This window comes from Jaculus jaculus, chromosome 6 (assembly GCF_020740685.1).
Source record: "Jaculus jaculus isolate mJacJac1 chromosome 6, mJacJac1.mat.Y.cur, whole genome shotgun sequence".
Taxonomy (NCBI): Eukaryota; Metazoa; Chordata; class Mammalia; order Rodentia; family Dipodidae; genus Jaculus; species Jaculus jaculus.
The window spans coordinates 126,149,713-126,168,569 of record NC_059107.1 but is presented as its reverse complement, the minus strand read 5'-3'; the positions used below and the strand labels follow the sequence as shown (position 1 = coordinate 126,168,569).

At 43.2% G+C, this 18,857-nt stretch overlaps 2 protein-coding genes across 2 annotated transcripts in view; one reads left to right on the top strand and one right to left on the bottom strand.

Moving 5' to 3' along the window:
• Tmtc2 (transmembrane O-mannosyltransferase targeting cadherins 2) overlaps positions 1–15,192 on the bottom strand; it is a 439,320-nt gene extending 424,128 nt beyond the window's left edge. Inside the window, exon 1 of the mRNA XM_004650152.2 lies at positions 15,010–15,192. Within this exon, the coding sequence (XP_004650209.2) occupies positions 15,010–15,092 (83 nt within the window). The 5' untranslated portion in view covers positions 15,093–15,192. The remainder of the gene's footprint in view (positions 1–15,009) is intronic.
• Positions 15,193–15,320: 128 nt separating this feature from the next.
• LOC123461549 lies at positions 15,321–17,547 on the top strand. The gene is made up of 3 exons (XM_045152247.1): positions 15,321–15,575; positions 15,941–16,463; positions 16,653–17,547. Exons 1-3 carry the CDS (start codon positions 15,321–15,323, stop codon positions 16,679–16,681), a joined length of 807 nt encoding a protein of 268 aa, XP_045008182.1. The 3' UTR covers positions 16,682–17,547.
• The last annotated feature ends 1,310 nt before the right edge of the window (positions 17,548–18,857 follow it).

Here is an 18,857-nt window from a genome sequence, read left to right as displayed (position 1 = left end):
GTGGCCTATGCCTAAAATTACAGTACTCAAGAGTCTCAAACAGGAGGATCACAAGTTCTAGGCTTGCCTGGGTTACACAGAGGGACACTGCCTTTAAACAACGAAGAAAATTGCCCCTATAGTCACAGGGTAGCAAGTTGTAGTCTGTGTCTAAAACCTCCTGGCTGCCACACACATCTTTATCCTCATACCACAATTGTGTTTAAAAGTAGCCACCAAAAATTAGTTCCTAGAAATAACTGGTACTGTGTGTGCTAGTGATATTTTAAAACAGAGATATTTTAACTCCAATATGCAGCAAAACTATTAAAGACCTTTGTTTTTAAATGTGAAAAATGACTGAAATATAGAGCAGCAAACAAACCAAAAGAGACTATTTCTAACGCGTTATTTTAAGGAGATTCAATATTCATGGCAGACTACAGTGTATAATTTCAGCACATGGTGTTTTAAATGGGTTTTTATTCAAATCTCAAATTCATTTACTTTGGTTAAATCAATACGTAGCTCCAGAAGAGAAGGTTATGCTGTAAAGCCTTATTCCATTAATACGAATTCAGTGATATAATGCACTACCGTCTTCAGGAGAAGAACAGGGAGAACCTTCTGATTTTAAATGCACTTTACCAAGTAGATTCAGGTACACCAGTTTTCATATCAGCTAGTGATTTACCAAATGGATTTGGATATACCAGTTTTTCACATCAGCTATAAATAATTGCCTCCTCCCAAAGGACTTATTTAAATAAAAATGTCTTTTGCCTGATTAAACTTCTTCATACTGGAGAACTTTTCTTCTGCAAATTTGTAGTTGGAAAATTTGTCATTAGAAGCTTGCTTTGTCAAAATGAGCTCTCTTCAACTGCCCTGGGAAAGCAGCCTCATGCTTAATTATACAGAGACAGAGAAAAGTTACATGTTCTAAAGGAAATATATTTGAAAAGATGTTTGGATCCAAGTATTCTGCCTTAAGATATCTTTTACAATCAAAGGAGGAAAGTTCTGGGGATTCATGTGTCAAAGCCTCAAGACAGGAAGGCAGAGGTAGCCAAAAAGCAGTTCACAAAACAATGAGAAGTGTCCCAGAGGAACCGTGGCAGGCTCCTTGCAGCTGCAGGCACTACCTGGAGGAGCCCCTCCTCCCTCCCAGAGGCTTCTCTACTGACACGTATCCTCTCCAAGCTGAGAGAGGCAGCCAAGCCTGTGAGTGTCATCTCTGTGGCTTGCACTTCAGGCACCCCCTGCAGAGGATACAATTTGTAAAAGCTGCCACTTCAACATGCACTGACATCCAGAAGTCCTGTTCCTCAGGAGGAGCCTGGCTAAGACATTTAACTATTGACAGCACATTTAATCCAGGAGATACCGCTAACAGAAAGGAAAGCACAGTAGACATGCTCTCATTCTGGAACAAATTGGAAATTTACAAAAACAAGATGCTTACTTTTTGTCCAAGCACTTTCATTTATCTGCCTCTGTCAAATACTGCTTCTATAATCTTCGGTTTATAGTAGACGCTCAGTAACAGTGCTTTACAACAATGCCCTTAACATATAACCTGGCTATAAAATGAAAACAAAAACCAGGATAGTGGTTTACATCCTCATGGCTGCTTTATAGAATATTTAGAAACTAATAGAAAAAGAAAAGCCTTCCTAAGATACAGTTGTAATAAGTTTATTAGCCTTATTCATCCTTTAAAAGAAAAGAAAAAGGAAAACGTGTTTTGTAAGACATAAACTTGTGAACTGCATTTAATAGTAACACCTAAGGAATTCCAAGTATGTAGGGTTATATGGACTGCTGTTCTTCCCAGTGGATTTTTAAAGCACACTGAAACGTGGCTATTTGAAATACTTCAGCCCCATCATTTAACACTGTTCAAAATGTCAAGAGCCATATTGTGCCCCAGTGGCCACTCTTGAGGAAATAACATTATCTCCTTTGAAGTTAAAATACTCCTAAATGATGCCAAGTGAGAATTCCCCAGCTGGAGTAGTTATATTTATTACTCCTAAAGAAATAAATAATCTCTGGAACCACAACTGGGAAAAAAAAATTGCTTTACCAAAACTTCTGAATTCCTCACTTTCCATTCTCCATTAGTCTCTTTACCCAGGGCAGTACTGCTACACAGTTTCCCAATGATGTAAACCATCATCACACACCTACACTGATCTCATTTTAACTCCTTTCATGCTTCTGAGCAACAAAGATGACACAAAAATGACAGCTAATCACCAAAGAGATCTGACAAAAACACTGTATTTGACCTCCACACCTAGCAGAGAGGTGCTATTTCACAAGCACTGAGGTGTGGGTTTCATCTGACAAACTGTGAATCTAACCTTGATCATAATCACATTCTATGACACATCTCACACCTTGTCTTATTCCCATGCCACAAAGTGCCTTACTACAGAAATCAAGAAACAAAAGCATACATCAAATTATCATAGGCAAATGGCATTTCCTCTGCCAAACATGAAGGTTCTTCTAAAATGCACAGTCTGGCTTTCAGCCATGTACCGCCTATATAAACTTCAAAGATAAATACTCTTACTTTAGTTCTGTCATGAAGTGGACTGTAAAACTAAAGTCAGAACTTTCAGTTCTTGTCTTTTCTCCATATTAAGACATGACAAACACTCTCTCCATCTCATTGTTTTCATGTGGATGAGCACATATGTGTGAACAGGTATGTGTGTACATGTGTGAATGCTGAGGTCAGAGATTCCTTACTTTCTACCTTACTTTTTTGAGACACTGTCCTGCTCTGAACCTAGAGCTTTCCAATTCAACTAGACCAGCCAGCCAATAAGCTCCAAGGTGACCCTGTTTCCCCAGTGCTGGACGGCAGGCACACACCACCACAGCAGCATTTTGAGTGTACTTGGGATCAAAACTCAGGCCCTCATATTTGCCCAGCAGTCACTTTACCCACTAAGCTGTTTCCCAATCTCCTTCCAGCTCACCTTTAAGGTAATGATTGCTAGTTGTTCAAATTAACTGAATTTATTAAATATCCTTAAATAAAATTCTCTAATATCAAGATACATTACTCTTGAATATGACATCTTTGTGTTTTCACCATGTTCAAAACCTGTCTATGTAGCTAGGTTTATTTAACTGCTTGTTTCCCAATTATCTATAATTTTTTAAAAAAAAAAAAGGATTGGGCTAGAGATTGCTCAGTGGTTAAGGTGCTTGTCTGCAAAGCCTAATTGCCCAGGTTCAATTTTTCAGTACCCACATAAAGCCAGATGTGCAAAGTGGTACATGCATCTGGAGTTAGTTTGCAGCGGCTGGAAGGCCTGGGGTACCCATTTTCTCTCTCTCTCTCGCTCTCGCTCTCTTCTATTTCTCTGTGTGTATGCTTCTCTCTCTGTATTTGAAAATAAATAAAAATAGTTTTTTAAAATAGTGGTGAACCCAAAAAAGTAATCTTAAACTTTCTAAATTACTGACATGAACATTTACACATTTTGGCCTAGAAATTGAGTACTACAGATATTGACAAATGTGTCTAGAAAGCTAAGCTGACAGAGAAAAGAAAAAGAAAGGAAGATTAATCAATAGAAATTTGATAGTACTACATCATACTGAAATTAACTTCTGGGAAAATATGTCCCAAACTCTCTGAAGTAAAAGTCTTTGAGCACTGTGACAAGTTGAAGCAAATCTGGTTAACAAGAAATACAACCACTGCACATATCCACAGAAAACAGCGCACCAGGACAATGAGGAAGGAGACAATTGTGACATGATTTCAAAGATTACCCACTACTGAATAAAATGACAGGGACTAAAATTTAGACCAGGACAAATCACCCACCATATATCTTAGATATAATGCAATGCTCTGGGAGAAAAGCCAAAAGAGTCCTAGTTAAAAAATGTGAGTGTGTGTGTGTGTGTGTGTGTGTGTGCGCGCGCGCATGCATGCAAGGGCGCATGTGCGCTGAACTAGAGGGATGACTGTGGTAAAGAGCACTGGCCACATAAGCATGGAGCTTGGTTCTGGGGCTCACCAAAACAGTACGCATGGGACCCTTAGGAAACAGGAAGCATGTTGATGAGTGATGGTCAAGGACACCCAACTTTCTCCTCTGGCCTCTGCATGTACATGCATGGGATGCATGCATCTGCACACACATCACACATGTGCACACACATACTACACATGCCATACATACTGCACACACATAAAAAAATAATATTTTTGAAGTGCTAGTGATATAATTCAGTGGTAGGACACATGCCTACCTAGTATGTGCAAGGCCCTGGGTTCAATCAACAACAAGAGGTCAACGGGAAGATGTTTAAACGTATCTAAATTTAGCTGAATGTGGAGGCACAAGCCTGTAATCCTAGAAGCACTAGAAGGCTAAGACAGGAAGATTATGAGTTTGAGGTAAGCCAGGGCTTACAATCTGGAACTCTTGTCTCCAAAACATTAATATGGAAGCATAAAAGGCCTCTAAAGCCAAAAATGTCCTCAGCAAAAGGAAAACCTAAGGTGGTGTTGTAGTCTGGGTTGCATTGCTGTTAGAAATCACCCAACAAAGAGCAGCTTCTGGGAAAAAGAGATTTATTTGGCTTACAGGCTCGAGGGGAAGCTTCACGATGGCAAGGGAAAACGATGGCATGAGCAGAAGGTGGACATCACCCCCTGGCCAACATAAGATGGACCACAGTAACAGGAGGTGTGCCAAACACTGGCATGGGGAAACTGGCTATAAAGCCCATAAGCCTGCCTCCAACAATACACTTCCTCCAGGAGGCATTGATTCCCAAATATCCATCAGCTGGGGAGCTAGCATTCACAACACCTAAGTTTATGGGGGACACCTGAATCAAACCACCACATTCCGCCCCTGGCCCCAATAAACTGATAATCATACATGATGTAAAATGCAATGCATTTATCTCATTTTAAAAGTCCCCATAGTTTTTATCAATTCCAATGATGTTCATACATCCCCATAGTCCAAGGTCTTTTTAACTGAGCCATAATACCAAAAAATAACCTCAAAAAACCCTTAATGGCACAGAATAAATATTCACATTGCAAAAGATGACATTGGGCATAGCAAAGAAACATTTAACCAATACAAGATTTAAAACAACCAGGGCAAACATCAAACTCTGTAGCTTCAAGTCCAGCAACTCTAGCCAGTGACAAGTCTTCAAGTCCGATAATTCTAACCAGTAACAAGTCTCTGGCATTCCAATTCCGCCCCTCCAATTAGGCTCCTCACAGTCCTGGAAAACATCATCCCCATACCTGAGTTCAAAATATACTATAAAGCCACAGGATTAAAAACAACATTGTACTGGCACAAAAACAAGCACATAGATCAATGGGATGGAATAGAAGATCTAGGTATATGTTCTAGTAATTATAGCTACCTGATCCTTGACAAAGAGACTGATAATGCTGGAGAAAAGACGGCATTTTCAATAAACAGTGCTGGATAAACTAAATAGCCACATGTAGAAGAATGAAATTGGACCCTTTTCTCTCACCTTACACAAACCCCAACTCTGAATGGATTATGGACCTCAAAATAAGATCTGAAACTCTAAAGTAATTAGAAGTAAAAACAAGATGAACACTCCAAGATGTAGGCATAGGGAAAGACTTTCTGAATAGGACCTCAGTAGTCCGACTCAGAGAATTAGACAAACTCTCAACCATTTGGACCTCATGAAACTAAAAGGCTATTGTGCAGGCATGCAAATCATCAACAGAGTAAACAGACAACCTACACAATGGGAGAAAAGCTTCACCAGCTATACATTCATCAGAGGGAAGGTGGAGGGTTGGTGAATCACACAAAACTAATGACAACATGAATCAGAACATAGAAACCTTCCTCCTAGATAGCATTCTAGAAGATATAACCCTCAATAAGAGGGGGTGGGGAATTGATGAGGACACAAGTGTCCTGTAACATATGGAGAAAGCCTAACCCTAAAACCACAGGCTCTGGCTGGTAAATCCAGAGCCAAAATTGAGTTACCCCCACAGTGACCTCTTGGTAGGAGATCCATGAGGTACCCAAAATAATGTAGGCCATTGGCAAAGCGCTTGGTTACCTACCAGAGCTAAAAGATAAGACCCTATTTCTGGAGACACCACAGGTTTTGGCCACATGACATTGAGAAACCATGCTGGCACTAAGAGGAAAACCAGTCCCTCCTAGCTAGCCCTCATAGCTGTAGAAAGTGCTCTGGGAGCTGCTAGGGTATAATGGTCACCAACAGTGTGAATAAGCAGGAGATGTTGAGGCTATGAAATCAATGACCCAGGCAAAATGTACACACCTGTACAACAGTGACTCACAGTCTATGCGGGTAAACAACTGCTCTTGGATTGGAAATCCACTCAGTGGGAAAGAACTCATACCTGATACTGGGAACTACGTCAGAATCCCACGGATAGGAAACTCATAGACTCCAGATAGAACCTCCACTGCTTTTTGGCTTAAGAAGAGTGAGTATACACATAAAAGTCTCTAAAACAACTATAGTTATCCCTTTAATACAAACTGTTCTCACTCTTGGTCGAAGAACCAAATGGTTTATTTTACAGAAGGCACAGACTGCTGGGGCGAACCAGTATCTGTCAATATGACAAGAAAAGATAGCCAACTCTGCCTGCCATGTGATGTGCTACCTCTACCACATCTTCCAGGAGACAATGCAAAGGAAGCAGCAAAACAAGTGCTGCGCTCATTGCTAGCCTGAAAACCAGCTCTAGGAAAATGATGACAGGCACTATGCTCACTAAAGCTCATCAAATCAGAAATCCAGAAGCTGCAAAGAAGTCAACATTAAATCAGCCTTCTAACATACCCACTAAGGCTCAGGGAACATTATGGGAAAACATTCTAAGAGCCACAGGGTGATTAGGATTAGCCTAAGGGACCATCCCCTACTCCCATGCCACAGAGATTGACTGAGTCCTTCAGGACCCCACATTGAATACCAATAATGCTGCTGAGTAGGGCCCCAGTGGAAGGGGTTAGGGGGTGGGATATAGGAGTATAACCTTTAAAAAAAAAAAAAACATTTTTAAAACACAAAATATTTCCAGTGATCAGCCCCCCAAATTTATAATAAAGTATTATTTAAACATGAAAAAATTATATATGACTACAATGAAAACAAAACTGAACATGAAACTAAAAGTTAAAAAAGTAGATGAGGGGGCCGGAGAGATGGCTTAGCGGTTAAGCGCTTGCCTGTGAAGCCTAAGGACCCCGGTTCGAGGCTTGATTCCCCAGGACCCACATTAGCCAGATGCACAAGGGGGTGCATGCATCTGGTGTTCATTTGCAATGGCTGGAGGCTCTGGCGCACCCATTCTCCCTCTCTCTCTCTCTCTCTCTCTCTCTCTCTCTCTCTCTCTCTGCCTCTTTCTCTCTGTCTGTCGCTCTCTAATAAACAGAAAAGTTAAAAAAAAAAAAAAGTAGATGAAGGTAAGGATGATGCTCAATGGCTATAGATGCTTGCTTGCAGGCCCAAGTCACCTGAATAAGCTGATGAAAAAGGTAGTGCATACATACATATGGTGTTAGTTTGTGGTGAGACAAGTTCTGACAAGCCCATGCACATACATGTACATATACACATGCATGCAAATAAGCATGTTTTTTTTTTTACAGTAAATAGATGAAATTCTATCTCTCAAAGGCATCCTATGAAGCTTTTCAAAAGTCTGGTGTGACATTTTCCTGATTCAAGAACTTCTACTTGAGTACAGACAGGCTAGGCCAATGCTGGTGGCATGCACGCCAGGGAACTCAGCTGCTAGAGATGCTTTGTATGGCATCACATACAGAAGCAGGCCCAGTATTCAAAATCAGTGACTCTCTGAATGAGGCAGTCTACACCTCAAAAGCACATACAAATCAAATCTTCAAATGAACATTTAGCTTCATATCCAACAACATCTGTACCAAACACAGTGTTATGCCTTTTTCAGGTAAGCAGTCACAATAACCTGTTATTCCACTTCTATTTTAAAAAATTATTTATTTATGGGCAAGGAAAAAGAGAGAGAGAAACAGAGGATGTTAGGGGTTCCAGAACTTCATGTCACTTCACACAAATTCCAAATGCATGCTACATTTTGTGCATCTAGCTTTACATGGGTACTGGGAATTAAACCTGGGCCAGCAGACTTTCAAGCAAGTCTTTAACCACTAAGCCATCTCTCCAGCCCTCCATTTCTTTTTTTAAGAAAGGGTCTTATGTAGCCCATGCTAAACTCAGACTCATATAGCCAAGTATGAGCTTGAACTTGTCATTACATACAGAAGCGGGCACTGACTAGCTGTAGTCAAAGTCAGTGACCCTTAATGAGGCGGTCTATACCACAAAAGCACATATAAAAGTCTGTAGTTGCATCTAAGTGCTGGGATAACAGCTAAGTGTAGTGCCGAGGGTTGAACCCAAAGCATCAGGCATGCTAGGCAAGCAGTTACCTACTGAGCTATATCCCCAGCCCTCAATCCACTTTTGTTTATGATGATTATTTACTATTATTATTTAAATTATTAGTATCATTATTAGATAAGCTCCTAAACAGATAGCTACTAGTTATGGAGATCTTTATATTTATTAACCTACTGATATCTGGGCTGCCTTACATCACTTTTATGAAACCATTCAAGTGCATATGTAAAGCCATTATGGTGTTTAGCTTCCAAGAAAAAAATCAGAATTTTCAAACATGAATGCAGTATTTTACAAAAATACTTTGTCTGAAACAAAGTTATATGGATATAGGTTTTGTCATCCAGGGGATTTCCAGAGTGCTTTGAGGGTAAATTTGTCTTTTCCTATATTATGTCAGTGTCTGTTTTAGAGATAATGAGCTCTTGGCCTATGATAAACAGCTACACCATGGTAGGCATCTTGAACAAGTGCTTTTAATGCACTAAGCAGTAGCAAAGAGATTAGGAAGACAAACTATGCTCCAACGTCAACATCTAAAAGGTTGTAGCTATTCCAGAATTATTGCAGCAGAGGATTGAGTATTACCATTGGGACACATTAGCGTGGAAAAGCTAAGTGCAGATGACAAGACACCATCCCTTAGAATCACCAAGGTAAATTAGTAATCCTGTGTGCCTACGTGTGTGCACAATTATGTGTGTGTATGAAAACAACTAGGAGACAGATGGCTGGCAAGCAATTTTCCCTTTGGCATTTGTACATGTCCTCTCATTGCCTGTATTTGGGTCATTTACTATGATAAATGCCATGTGACAGGCTCAATAGAGGTTAAAGCAAAGCAGTCCATACTGACGTTAATAATTGCGATTTTAATTTACCAATAAGAAATAGACTTGTTCAAAGGAACAAAGGGGAGCCATTTTCAAACAGATTCATTTAAACAACCAAAGCTGAGCTAGAAAATAAAATTGTCAGGCATAGTGATGGACATCTTTAATCCCAGCACTTGGGAGGCCTAAGTATAAGGATTTCTATGAGTTCAAGGACACTCTGAGACTAGAATGAATTGTAGGTCAGCCTTGACTAGAGCAAGACCCTACCTCAAAAAATAATGCTATGTAAAATAGTTTATTAACTATAAACTGTCAACAAGTTCATTTTTCAGTGTGTTAAAACAATACTGAGAAGAAACATGGAGAATAAAACCATACTGTGTGCACTTTCCTTCCGTGATAACAACCTGATAAGGATTACCTATGTTTGATACAAAGCAAAAAATCCTCCTTTATTTGATTTTTTTGGTTATTTATATATATACTGTTTATTATTAGTAACATTATTATTCTTTATTACTGAGAGAATTGGCATACCAGGGCCTACCGCCACTGAAAGCAAACTCCAGATGCATATGCCACCTTGTGCATATGTGTGACCTTGTGTGCTTCCGTCACTTTGTGTGTCTGGCTTACATGGGATCTGAAGAGCTCAACATGCGTTTTTAGGCTTCACAGGCAAGCGCCTTACCCAATAAGCCATCTATCCAGCCCTATTGTTTATTATTGAACATAGTAACATATTAAATATGTCTGTGTAAGAAAGAGTCAGAGAGAGAACAGGCACATGCATGCCACAGTGTATGGAAGTTAGAAGATAGCCTCTGGTGTTGGTCTTTCCCTTCCAAGTTTTTTGAGGCAGGGACCCTTGATGTTCACCACTGGTATTCTAAAAACCAAATAAAAGGAATAAATCAATATCTTTAGGGAAACCAAAAGGCAAATTTCTGAAAAATTATTAATGTGCTGTCAATCTTGTCCTTCATTTGAAATTCTGTCACTCAATCATGAATCATGAACAAAATATTAGCTGTCATTTCTATGAAGACAAAACCTCATGTTTTTATCCATATGAAAAATCTAAACTAGGAATGTACTATTACACCTCAGCACTGAAGCAGACCAAAAATGAACCCAACATGGCTCAGGGAAATCTTGCGGAAGAGGGGGCGGAAAGAATGTCAGAGTTACATGTTGGGTCATGATTTGCAGAGACATTTATCATACTAATAACTGGGGGCTAACTCCACAATGCACGACCCATTTTCATTAACAAGGAGGGTCTAATGGGAGGGGGTAGATCACAGATGAGCCTAAATAATGGTACCAAACTGCCTGTATTTACTGAAAAGAAAACTAATAAATTAAATTTAAAAAAAAAAAAAAGAGTGCTAGACTGATGGTCAAGTATTAGTGGCACAGGCTTGTAATAACAGCACTCAGAAGGCCGAGACAGGAAGATCATCTTGGGGAGCATGGAAGAAGAGAGAAGGGAGATTGAAATTGTTTCTTAAAGTTTATGCAAGTAGGACACAATAAAATAGCTAAGAGACCCATAAATGCAAAATACTGACTGACTTTGAGAAATGCAAAACGGGGCTACAGAGATGGCTTAGCAGTTAGGGTGCTTGTCTTACCATAATGACCCAAGTTCGAGTCTCCAGTATCCATATAAGGCCAGATGCACAAGGTGGCACATGCATCAGGAGTTGAGTTGCAGTGCTATGAGTTCAAAGCCAGCCTAAGACTACAGAGCGACATCAAGAAGCTACCCGAAAAAGCAAAATAAACCAAAAGCCACAAGCAGAAGTTCAATTTTCAAATCCTCAAGTTGTCTTTTGTTTTCAAATTAACGAATTAGTTTCCTATGAAAAAGTAAAAGCAGGAGCCAGGTGTAGTGGCACATGCCTTTAATAATAGCACTTGGAAGGCAGAGGCAGGAGGATTGCCGTGAGTTCAAGGCCACCCTGAGACTACATAGTGAATTCCAGGTTAGCCGGAGCTAGAGTGAAACTCTACCTCAAAACAACAACAACATAAATTTTAAAAAAGTAAAACTGTGGCTAGAGAGATGGCTTAGCAGTTAAGGTTCTTGCCTGCAAAGCCAAAGGTCCCACATTGGAATACCCAGTAACCACCTGAGCCAGATGCACAAGGTGGCACACGTGTCTGGAGTTTGTTCATTTGCTGTGGCTAGAGGCTCTGGTATGTCCATTCTCTCTCTATCTCAACCTGACCCCCCTCTCTTAAATAAATAAATAATTTTTGTCAAAAAAGTAAAAACATGCAGAAGTATTAGCATCTTACCACCTTGTATGTATGTCATTAAAAGTTATGCCATCAATGAGATGCTAAGTACAAGGTGAAATCAGACTCTGTTCACCTTCACAGTGAAATTAATAAGACTCTTAGTGTTATCACCATGAGAAGCTTGTAGCAGTGTTTTAAGGGGCATGAAGGGAAATGACATAATGACATCCTTAATAAATAGGTGGAAAAGCAGAGGATTTGGGTCAGTAAGTTTTCCATTTTCCTAAATACCAACTTTTTCTAGAAAATAAGAAAGGGCCCTACAAGGAGTCACATGCAACATGCCTTTAAATTTGGCAAACACTGCATATTGGTAATTCCAAATTTAACCACAACTGAAGACTGAACATGGTACAGCATGTTGAAAGCAAGATAAGGGGGAAGAAAGCTGAGACCATTCATACAGTCTATTTAGATCCTGGGAGTCCTGCTCTTGTACCATATGTCTCAGCACATTATAGATTTAGTCTCAAGTTCAGTACAGGAACACTTGTAAAATATTAAATTTTCCCACAGGGAAATTGATTTTTGCTTTAAGAAAGTTTTAGGTTACCACTAAATTTCAGCCAAGCTATATCAAACATTGAAAGTAATTATATATGTATTTCATAAAGTAAACTTGATCACTGTATTTAAAAGAAATGATAACGTTGAGAAGTACCATAGCAGTAATGTTTAAGCTAAAGCAACAGAAAGCCCTCCTGAAGTAAAGTCCTGACTCTTCAGCTCAAATGCAGGGTCTTGATTTAGTTAGGCAAGTCGAATGTGTAAAAGCCATCTCTCTCCTTCTTTACTTCCAGCAGTGGCCTCTGCTTACAGAACTATATTTCACAGAAGTTCCTGGGGGACAGCAGAATCCACAGATGTAATTTAAGCACCACTGTCAACATGAATCTTTTCAGTGCGAGATAGAGTAGGGAAATAAACATATTATCAACACCCTACAGCTTCCACTTGACTCCCCAGTTTGCTTCCCCCTTCACACACCAGTGAGATCCTTACTTACAGAGAAAGTGTATTGGAACAGGCAGAGTTTACAGTGCACCTTGTCAATGAATCACTCTCACATACCGTGGATACAACAAAAAGCTCATGCTGCATTAATATGTATATCTTGATTCCTACAGTACATGAAAAGGAAGTCTGCTGTCCTTGTAGCATGTAGTGGTCTATAAAACTGTGCTAAGAAATCAATCACAATGACTTTTTAGAGGGTAGCAAAGTACAGTTCCTATTTTAGGCCCTCAACCTATCAGTACAGTAAGTCTAGTGACCTACTGGGCATACTATCCACTACATGACATAGGCAAATCACACTAAATTTATCTATGTAGGCAAAAACTAGAAGTCAAGGGCTTTAACACCCAATTTGACCTGTAGCACGTGAAGAACTTGTGGCCACTTCCAACCATCAAAGACAACTAATGTATCATCACGCTCACAACATTCCTACCAGAGTTACTAAACCCAAACACTTCTGACACATGGAATTCAAGAGCACAGAAGTCTTACTAGACATAGAGAAAAAAAAATATACATGCACACTTAGTTAAATGCACACTTAGTTAAGTTTTAGCCTCAATTTAAAAAGAACAGGTTATCGATCCTGGCATGTCCTTTTGCACATACTGGACACTGATTATGAGTATTCGGTGGGAATGCTTTGTTTAGCAGTGTTCCACTACAGCGACAGAATTACAGTGTTTCCTTTTTTTATATACAATCCATACTTTTGGTTTCAGACCTTACTATTCAAACCATCCCCAACAGAGGTAGTAAGTGCCCTGACTCATGCCTAAACTCATGTTAGTGAAAAGTCACTCAGCTCAGGAGGCAAAGCCTTGTTCCACAAATGCCCTTGAAGTAGCAGGTGCGCCATCCTACAACTGGAGGAGAACCAGGCAGCTCAGCTCACCTCCCCTCCCTTGCACTCAAGACCACTTCTAAAAGCCAGTGGTGCAACTGCTAACGTCAGTCCTGTTTAAAAGTTGAGTCAAAGTTTGCCTAGCAGAACCTTCCTATCAACTACAGCCTCCGCTAGACACAACATGAAACCCATGAAGGGTGTCTGTATTATTCTCGCACCTATTAGCAGGGTATTTCATAGCAGACATCTGGGTTTGAAGCAAGATCTGCTGACTTAAGGCGGACCCCCATGAATGTGCTGTTAGCAGGAGGGTGGACACACCAGAGAATAAAGAATAGAGCTCACTGGCAGCAGAGGAGCTCGCCCCTCACCTCCCTCATTCTCAACCACTTCGCAAGAGTTCACTCAAAGCCTCGTCCTAACCCTAGGGATCCATTCACTTTCCATAGCCCAGAGAGGCTGCTGAAAAGCTGTCAAAGTAAATCTGTGCTCACTTTTTGGATGGTTTAATTCCAATGGAGCATGAAACACCCCAGGATGGTTAATAAGTTTAGTCAGGCATGCTGTTCTCCCTAATATATTTTAATTATGCATCTGTTTTAATTGTAATCAGATTAAGTCACCGGAAAGACACAAATTGGAATTTTCCCTAATGGCTATTGAAGCTTTTCATCAGTTTCTAAACAGTAACAACGTTTAAAAAAAAATAGGTAGAGAATACCAACACAACTGTGACATTTTCCAGGAGTCAATAGAGTTTCTTTGACAACGCAGTTCGGGTCTCATTAGCCACCCAAAACTAACCCAAGTGCAGAAGACAACTTCAGTCTCTAGGGGCGTTTTCTTCCCCAATTAGCACAAAAGAAACACTAATGTCTAATGCAAAACTCCCCAAGCTGAAGTGAGAGCCGCGGCTTTTATAGAGCGCTGCTGGATGGATTGGTGACGGAGGAGCGGGAGATCCGATCCGATCAGCGGGACTCGAGGCTCCCGGCAAAGTCCCACGCACGTCAAAGGGAAAGTTGGCGCAGACTAAGCTCCTTTCACTATTTTGGCAACTGTCAAACGTGGGGCTTTAACTTCGGGAAGTAAGTGTCCTATCAATAAAAGAAAACAATATGGAGATGTACTAGGGGGCGGGGTGCCGCTTCCTCCAGCCCAGACCTAAAACCGTTTAATGTGCTTTGTTGCCCCAAGGGATAGGAGGGGTCCCCCCCTTTTTTTTTTTTTAATAGGTTCATTAAACAGTTTCCCAAACTGCAGAGGTTTCCGTTAAGAAACTTAGGCATCCTCTAACAGACGAGATGCAAAAGAACCTGCAGCAAAGTCGGAGCGGAAACTCCGCGCCCGCCCGCCTGGCGCGCGGCGCCCGGTTCACTTTAGGTGTTCCCGGGACACGGCGCCAGGAACCCTTCAGGTGCGGTACCGGGTCCTCCGGGTCGTCCCGGGAGCAAGCACGCCCGGGAGCTCCGGAGTCACGGGAGTGGGTCCCCTGCACGGCCTTCGCCCCCTTCCTCTGGGCCCCCTTACCTGTCATCGTAGCAGAAATCCGCACTCAGGGTGTTGAGATACAAGGCGAGCCCCAGAGCGCTGCTCACCAACTCTGCCATCATCTCTCCTCCGCCTTCCCTCCGGCTCGGCTCCCGGCGCGAGGGCAACAAAACACAGAAGCATCAATCCCCACCTTCCGCCGCCTGCTCCTCCCGGCTGCACTTTTTCCCTCGCTTCCCCGCCCGCCCGCCCGCCCGCCCGCCTCTTCGCCCTCGCGCGGCCGCAGTTCCAGCGCTCGGCTCCTCTCGGCGGCGTGCTCCCGGGGGTGGCGGACTCACGCCGCGCTCCCCATGCCGGCCCGGCGCCCGCGGAAGAGCGGCGAGCGGCGTTCGGACTCCGCGGCCCCCGGCGGAGGAATGGATGGATGGATGGAAGGATGGACGGGTGGACGGATGGATGCTTCGGGGCTGGTCCTCCGCGCGTCTCGCGGCGCCCACCCTAACCCATGGCAGTTGCGGGGTGCTCTAGGTGAGGAGTGGGACTCGGAGGAGGTGGAATCGTGCGATAGGGGCGGAGGGACCCGTCGGAGCCGGGCTCTGGGACCGGCGGGAGGCAGAGAGAGAGAGAGAGAGAGAGAGAGAGAGAGAGAGAGAGAGAGAGAGAGAGAGAGAGAGAGAGAGAGAGAGAGAACGAGAGGAGAGAAGAGAGAAAGACGGGCGGGTGGGAGGGACAAGGCGAACCACCTCCCCTAGCCGCCTCCCCGGCGCACGGCTCCGGGGTGGATCGCACTGACTCGGGCCGCCACTGTGGATGATGGGCTCCCTCCCCGGGCCGGCCCCTTCTCCAGTGAAGTGAGAAGCGGTAGCTGGGGACTCCAGAAGCTCCCGCGTGGGGTGCTTGACGCGGGCCCCCCGCGCCTGCGTGGCCAACCCTCCATGGCTGGCTGGCCCGACCCCTTTCTCCACCCCAGCTCCTCCTCGCGGGCTCCGCCCCCCCGTGGCCGGAGGCCCCGCCCCCTCCAGCCCGCCTCCCTCCTCCTCCTCCTCCGTGTTCACCTTGGTGTTCTCTCGGGAAAGCCCCGGGGACAAGGACGCCTGTTGGAAGATGGCCTGAGGGGAGGGCTGGGCCGTGCGCCCCGGGCGGGGGAGAGCTGGAGGAGCGATGCCCGGCAGCGCCCCGCACCCAGGTCTCAGTGTCCCCGGCCAAGGGCTGCCAGGCGTGGGTCTGCACAGCTGGTGAGACCGCTGGAGACCCGGGGAGAGAGAACAGGTTTGGGGAGGGCAGTGGCCTTCGCTGCCAGCGAGATAACCGGAGGGCTCTCGCACGCGCTCGAGATGCGGGAGACGAAATGGGGCGGAGGGTATGTCGGAGGGCGTTTCCAGGAGAGGTTGCCCCTCTGGGGCTGTGCTACCGCCGACCCCCAAGTCAGTGGATAAGCGTGGCGGGAGAGCAACGTTTCCGCAGGAAGGTTAAGAGAAAGGGTGGAGGGACAGGTAAGAAACACGTGGGTCGCCAGCGGTGGCGGCGAGGTGGGGGCGGGGCGGGGGGAGGTCTGGTTGTCCTTTCAGGACTGACTGGCAGGCTGACCCTGAGAACGCAGAAGAGGCACCCTTCTTCAGCGCTCTCCTTAAACCTAGCAAAGCGGAAAGCTAATGCGCCCTTTCCTTTCCGCCCGGATGCAGGACTGGATGGAAGGCATCCAACACGATGAAATATGGTGTAGAACGGTCTGGGTAGAACGAGCTCTGGGTACTAAAGTTGCAAGACCAAAGAGGATCGCAAGGCTGCCTGCCACACCCCCTTCCTGGCTGGTCCCCTTTGTGACTGGACTGAATCTGGACGACGATGAACATTACTGCAGCGCCCCCTACTGCATAGCAACGACAGGGCATGGAAAACGTCTTTCCCTGGCCGGCTGACCTCCCCCTACCACCCTTCTAAAAGAACAACCTACAAGCAAATGCTGAAAGGAATCAAACTCCTGGATATAGGACAGTGACCTGAAAAGTTTGGATGCATGCAAAACAAGATTTCATTTTTCCCTGACTTCACTGGGAAATCTAAAATCTTATAGACGCAGACAAATATAGAATGTTATCCACGACAGACAAATTTTGTGCCTTACTAAAATGTAAACACTTTAAAAACATTGTGACCCCTTACGTTTCCCCTTAGGTTTTATCGTTTTGAAAGGATTTTTTGTTATTGTTGTTTGAATCCTATCAGTTGGTCCAAAAGGTCCTCTGTGACATTGTTCTGGGCTTATATGTTGGTATTGGGTCCTAGCATATAGGAATGGAATTCATACACCTGAGTCTGATGCCTGGGTTTGTATCACAGCTCTTGCCACTTATTATTTGCGTGACCTGTGACCAGTCACTTAGCCTCTTTATGCCTCATTTCTCGTCTCTCTATAACAATAACAGTGTTGTGAGTACTTTTATAACTATGGGAGTCACTGTGTAAAGCATCCAAAAGGGTCCTGGAAGGTGCCAGAAAAGTGTTAGCTGTTATTATTATGGTTTCAATTCTCGGGTTTCCCTCTGAAATAAAATGTAAATGTTTGCCTTCAAAACATATCCCATCATGTCCGCACTGCTCAATCGTAGTCCAAGCTATCCTTATCCCCTACATGACCTAGTATGTTCACTTTAGAAATGGTGTCTTAACTTCAGTTCCTGATGCCACTCCCTCCTCTCAGACTTAACTTGAGGCAATAAACAAGTTTTAGATACAACCTCCCCACAATGTTCACTGATCCCCTGTTGCAAATTGAGTAAAACTCTAATTCTGACTCTGGTTCATTTGGCCCAACCCCCTCTCCACTTTCACACTGTGCTCACATGCGCACCAGGAATACATCTTCAGAATCAGCCTACTTTCTCTTCCTCCTACACAGATGCTTCCTCCTCAGACCTTCTCTGGCTCCTTCCCACTGTTAGTTATTTGCTCAAATGCCATTACTTCTAAAAGTCCTTCTTAGATTCCTCACCATGCCTCATCATTCTCTCTCCATTTACCCTCTATTATTCTCATCATAGTATACATGAGCATCTGCAATTATCACTTGAATAGAAGCTTCAGGAAGCTGGAGATTTATCATATTTTTCCCACAGAGTACCTAAAGCCTGTAATATATGGACTCTGCAAAGAGGCTTTTTAAAAAGTATTGGTAATAATGAACTGCACAGATGGCTCAGCTGTTAAAGGTGCTTGCTTGCAAAGCCTGGTGGCCCTGGCTGTGTTCTCCAGTGCCCACATAAAGCCAGAAGCACAAAGTGACACAAGTGTCTGGAGTTCATTTGCAGCAGTAAGAGTCCCTGGTGTGTTTATTACCCCCCCCCCCTTTGGTTGTAAATCAATAAATAAAAATACTTAAAAGATAAATGTGCCTCTAAAAATTATATTGGCAATAAATGAGCAAGAAATATACTAAGAAGAAATTATAAAACAACTGAAAGTCCACAATATTCATCATGAAAGAAACAACTGATTTGTTGTCTCTGATAAAGATGGTGAGCACTTAACAAAGCAAGAGGAAGGAAGTCAGCTAAAAATTCTCGTGAGCACATCACTCCCTCAGGAAGACCCATGGTGGGAAGTCACACAAGGACAGCTTTTCTCAGAAGACTTGGAGGCATAAACATATTAGAGCTTTGGGTTCAGAGTGTTAAAATCTCAAGCTGTCTCCATTGCAAAGCTCTATAGATAATTGATAAATAGATAATTGTACCTTCCTCCACTCCCATAATCCCCTCACTACCCCGACTCCTGTGAACTGGAAGGCTAGAGGACTGTATGTATGATAGGCCATCAAGTGATACATCTTGCCATCCCTAATACCTGGAAGGCTGGAAGTCCAGCTGTGTTTGAGAAAATGAGTTGCT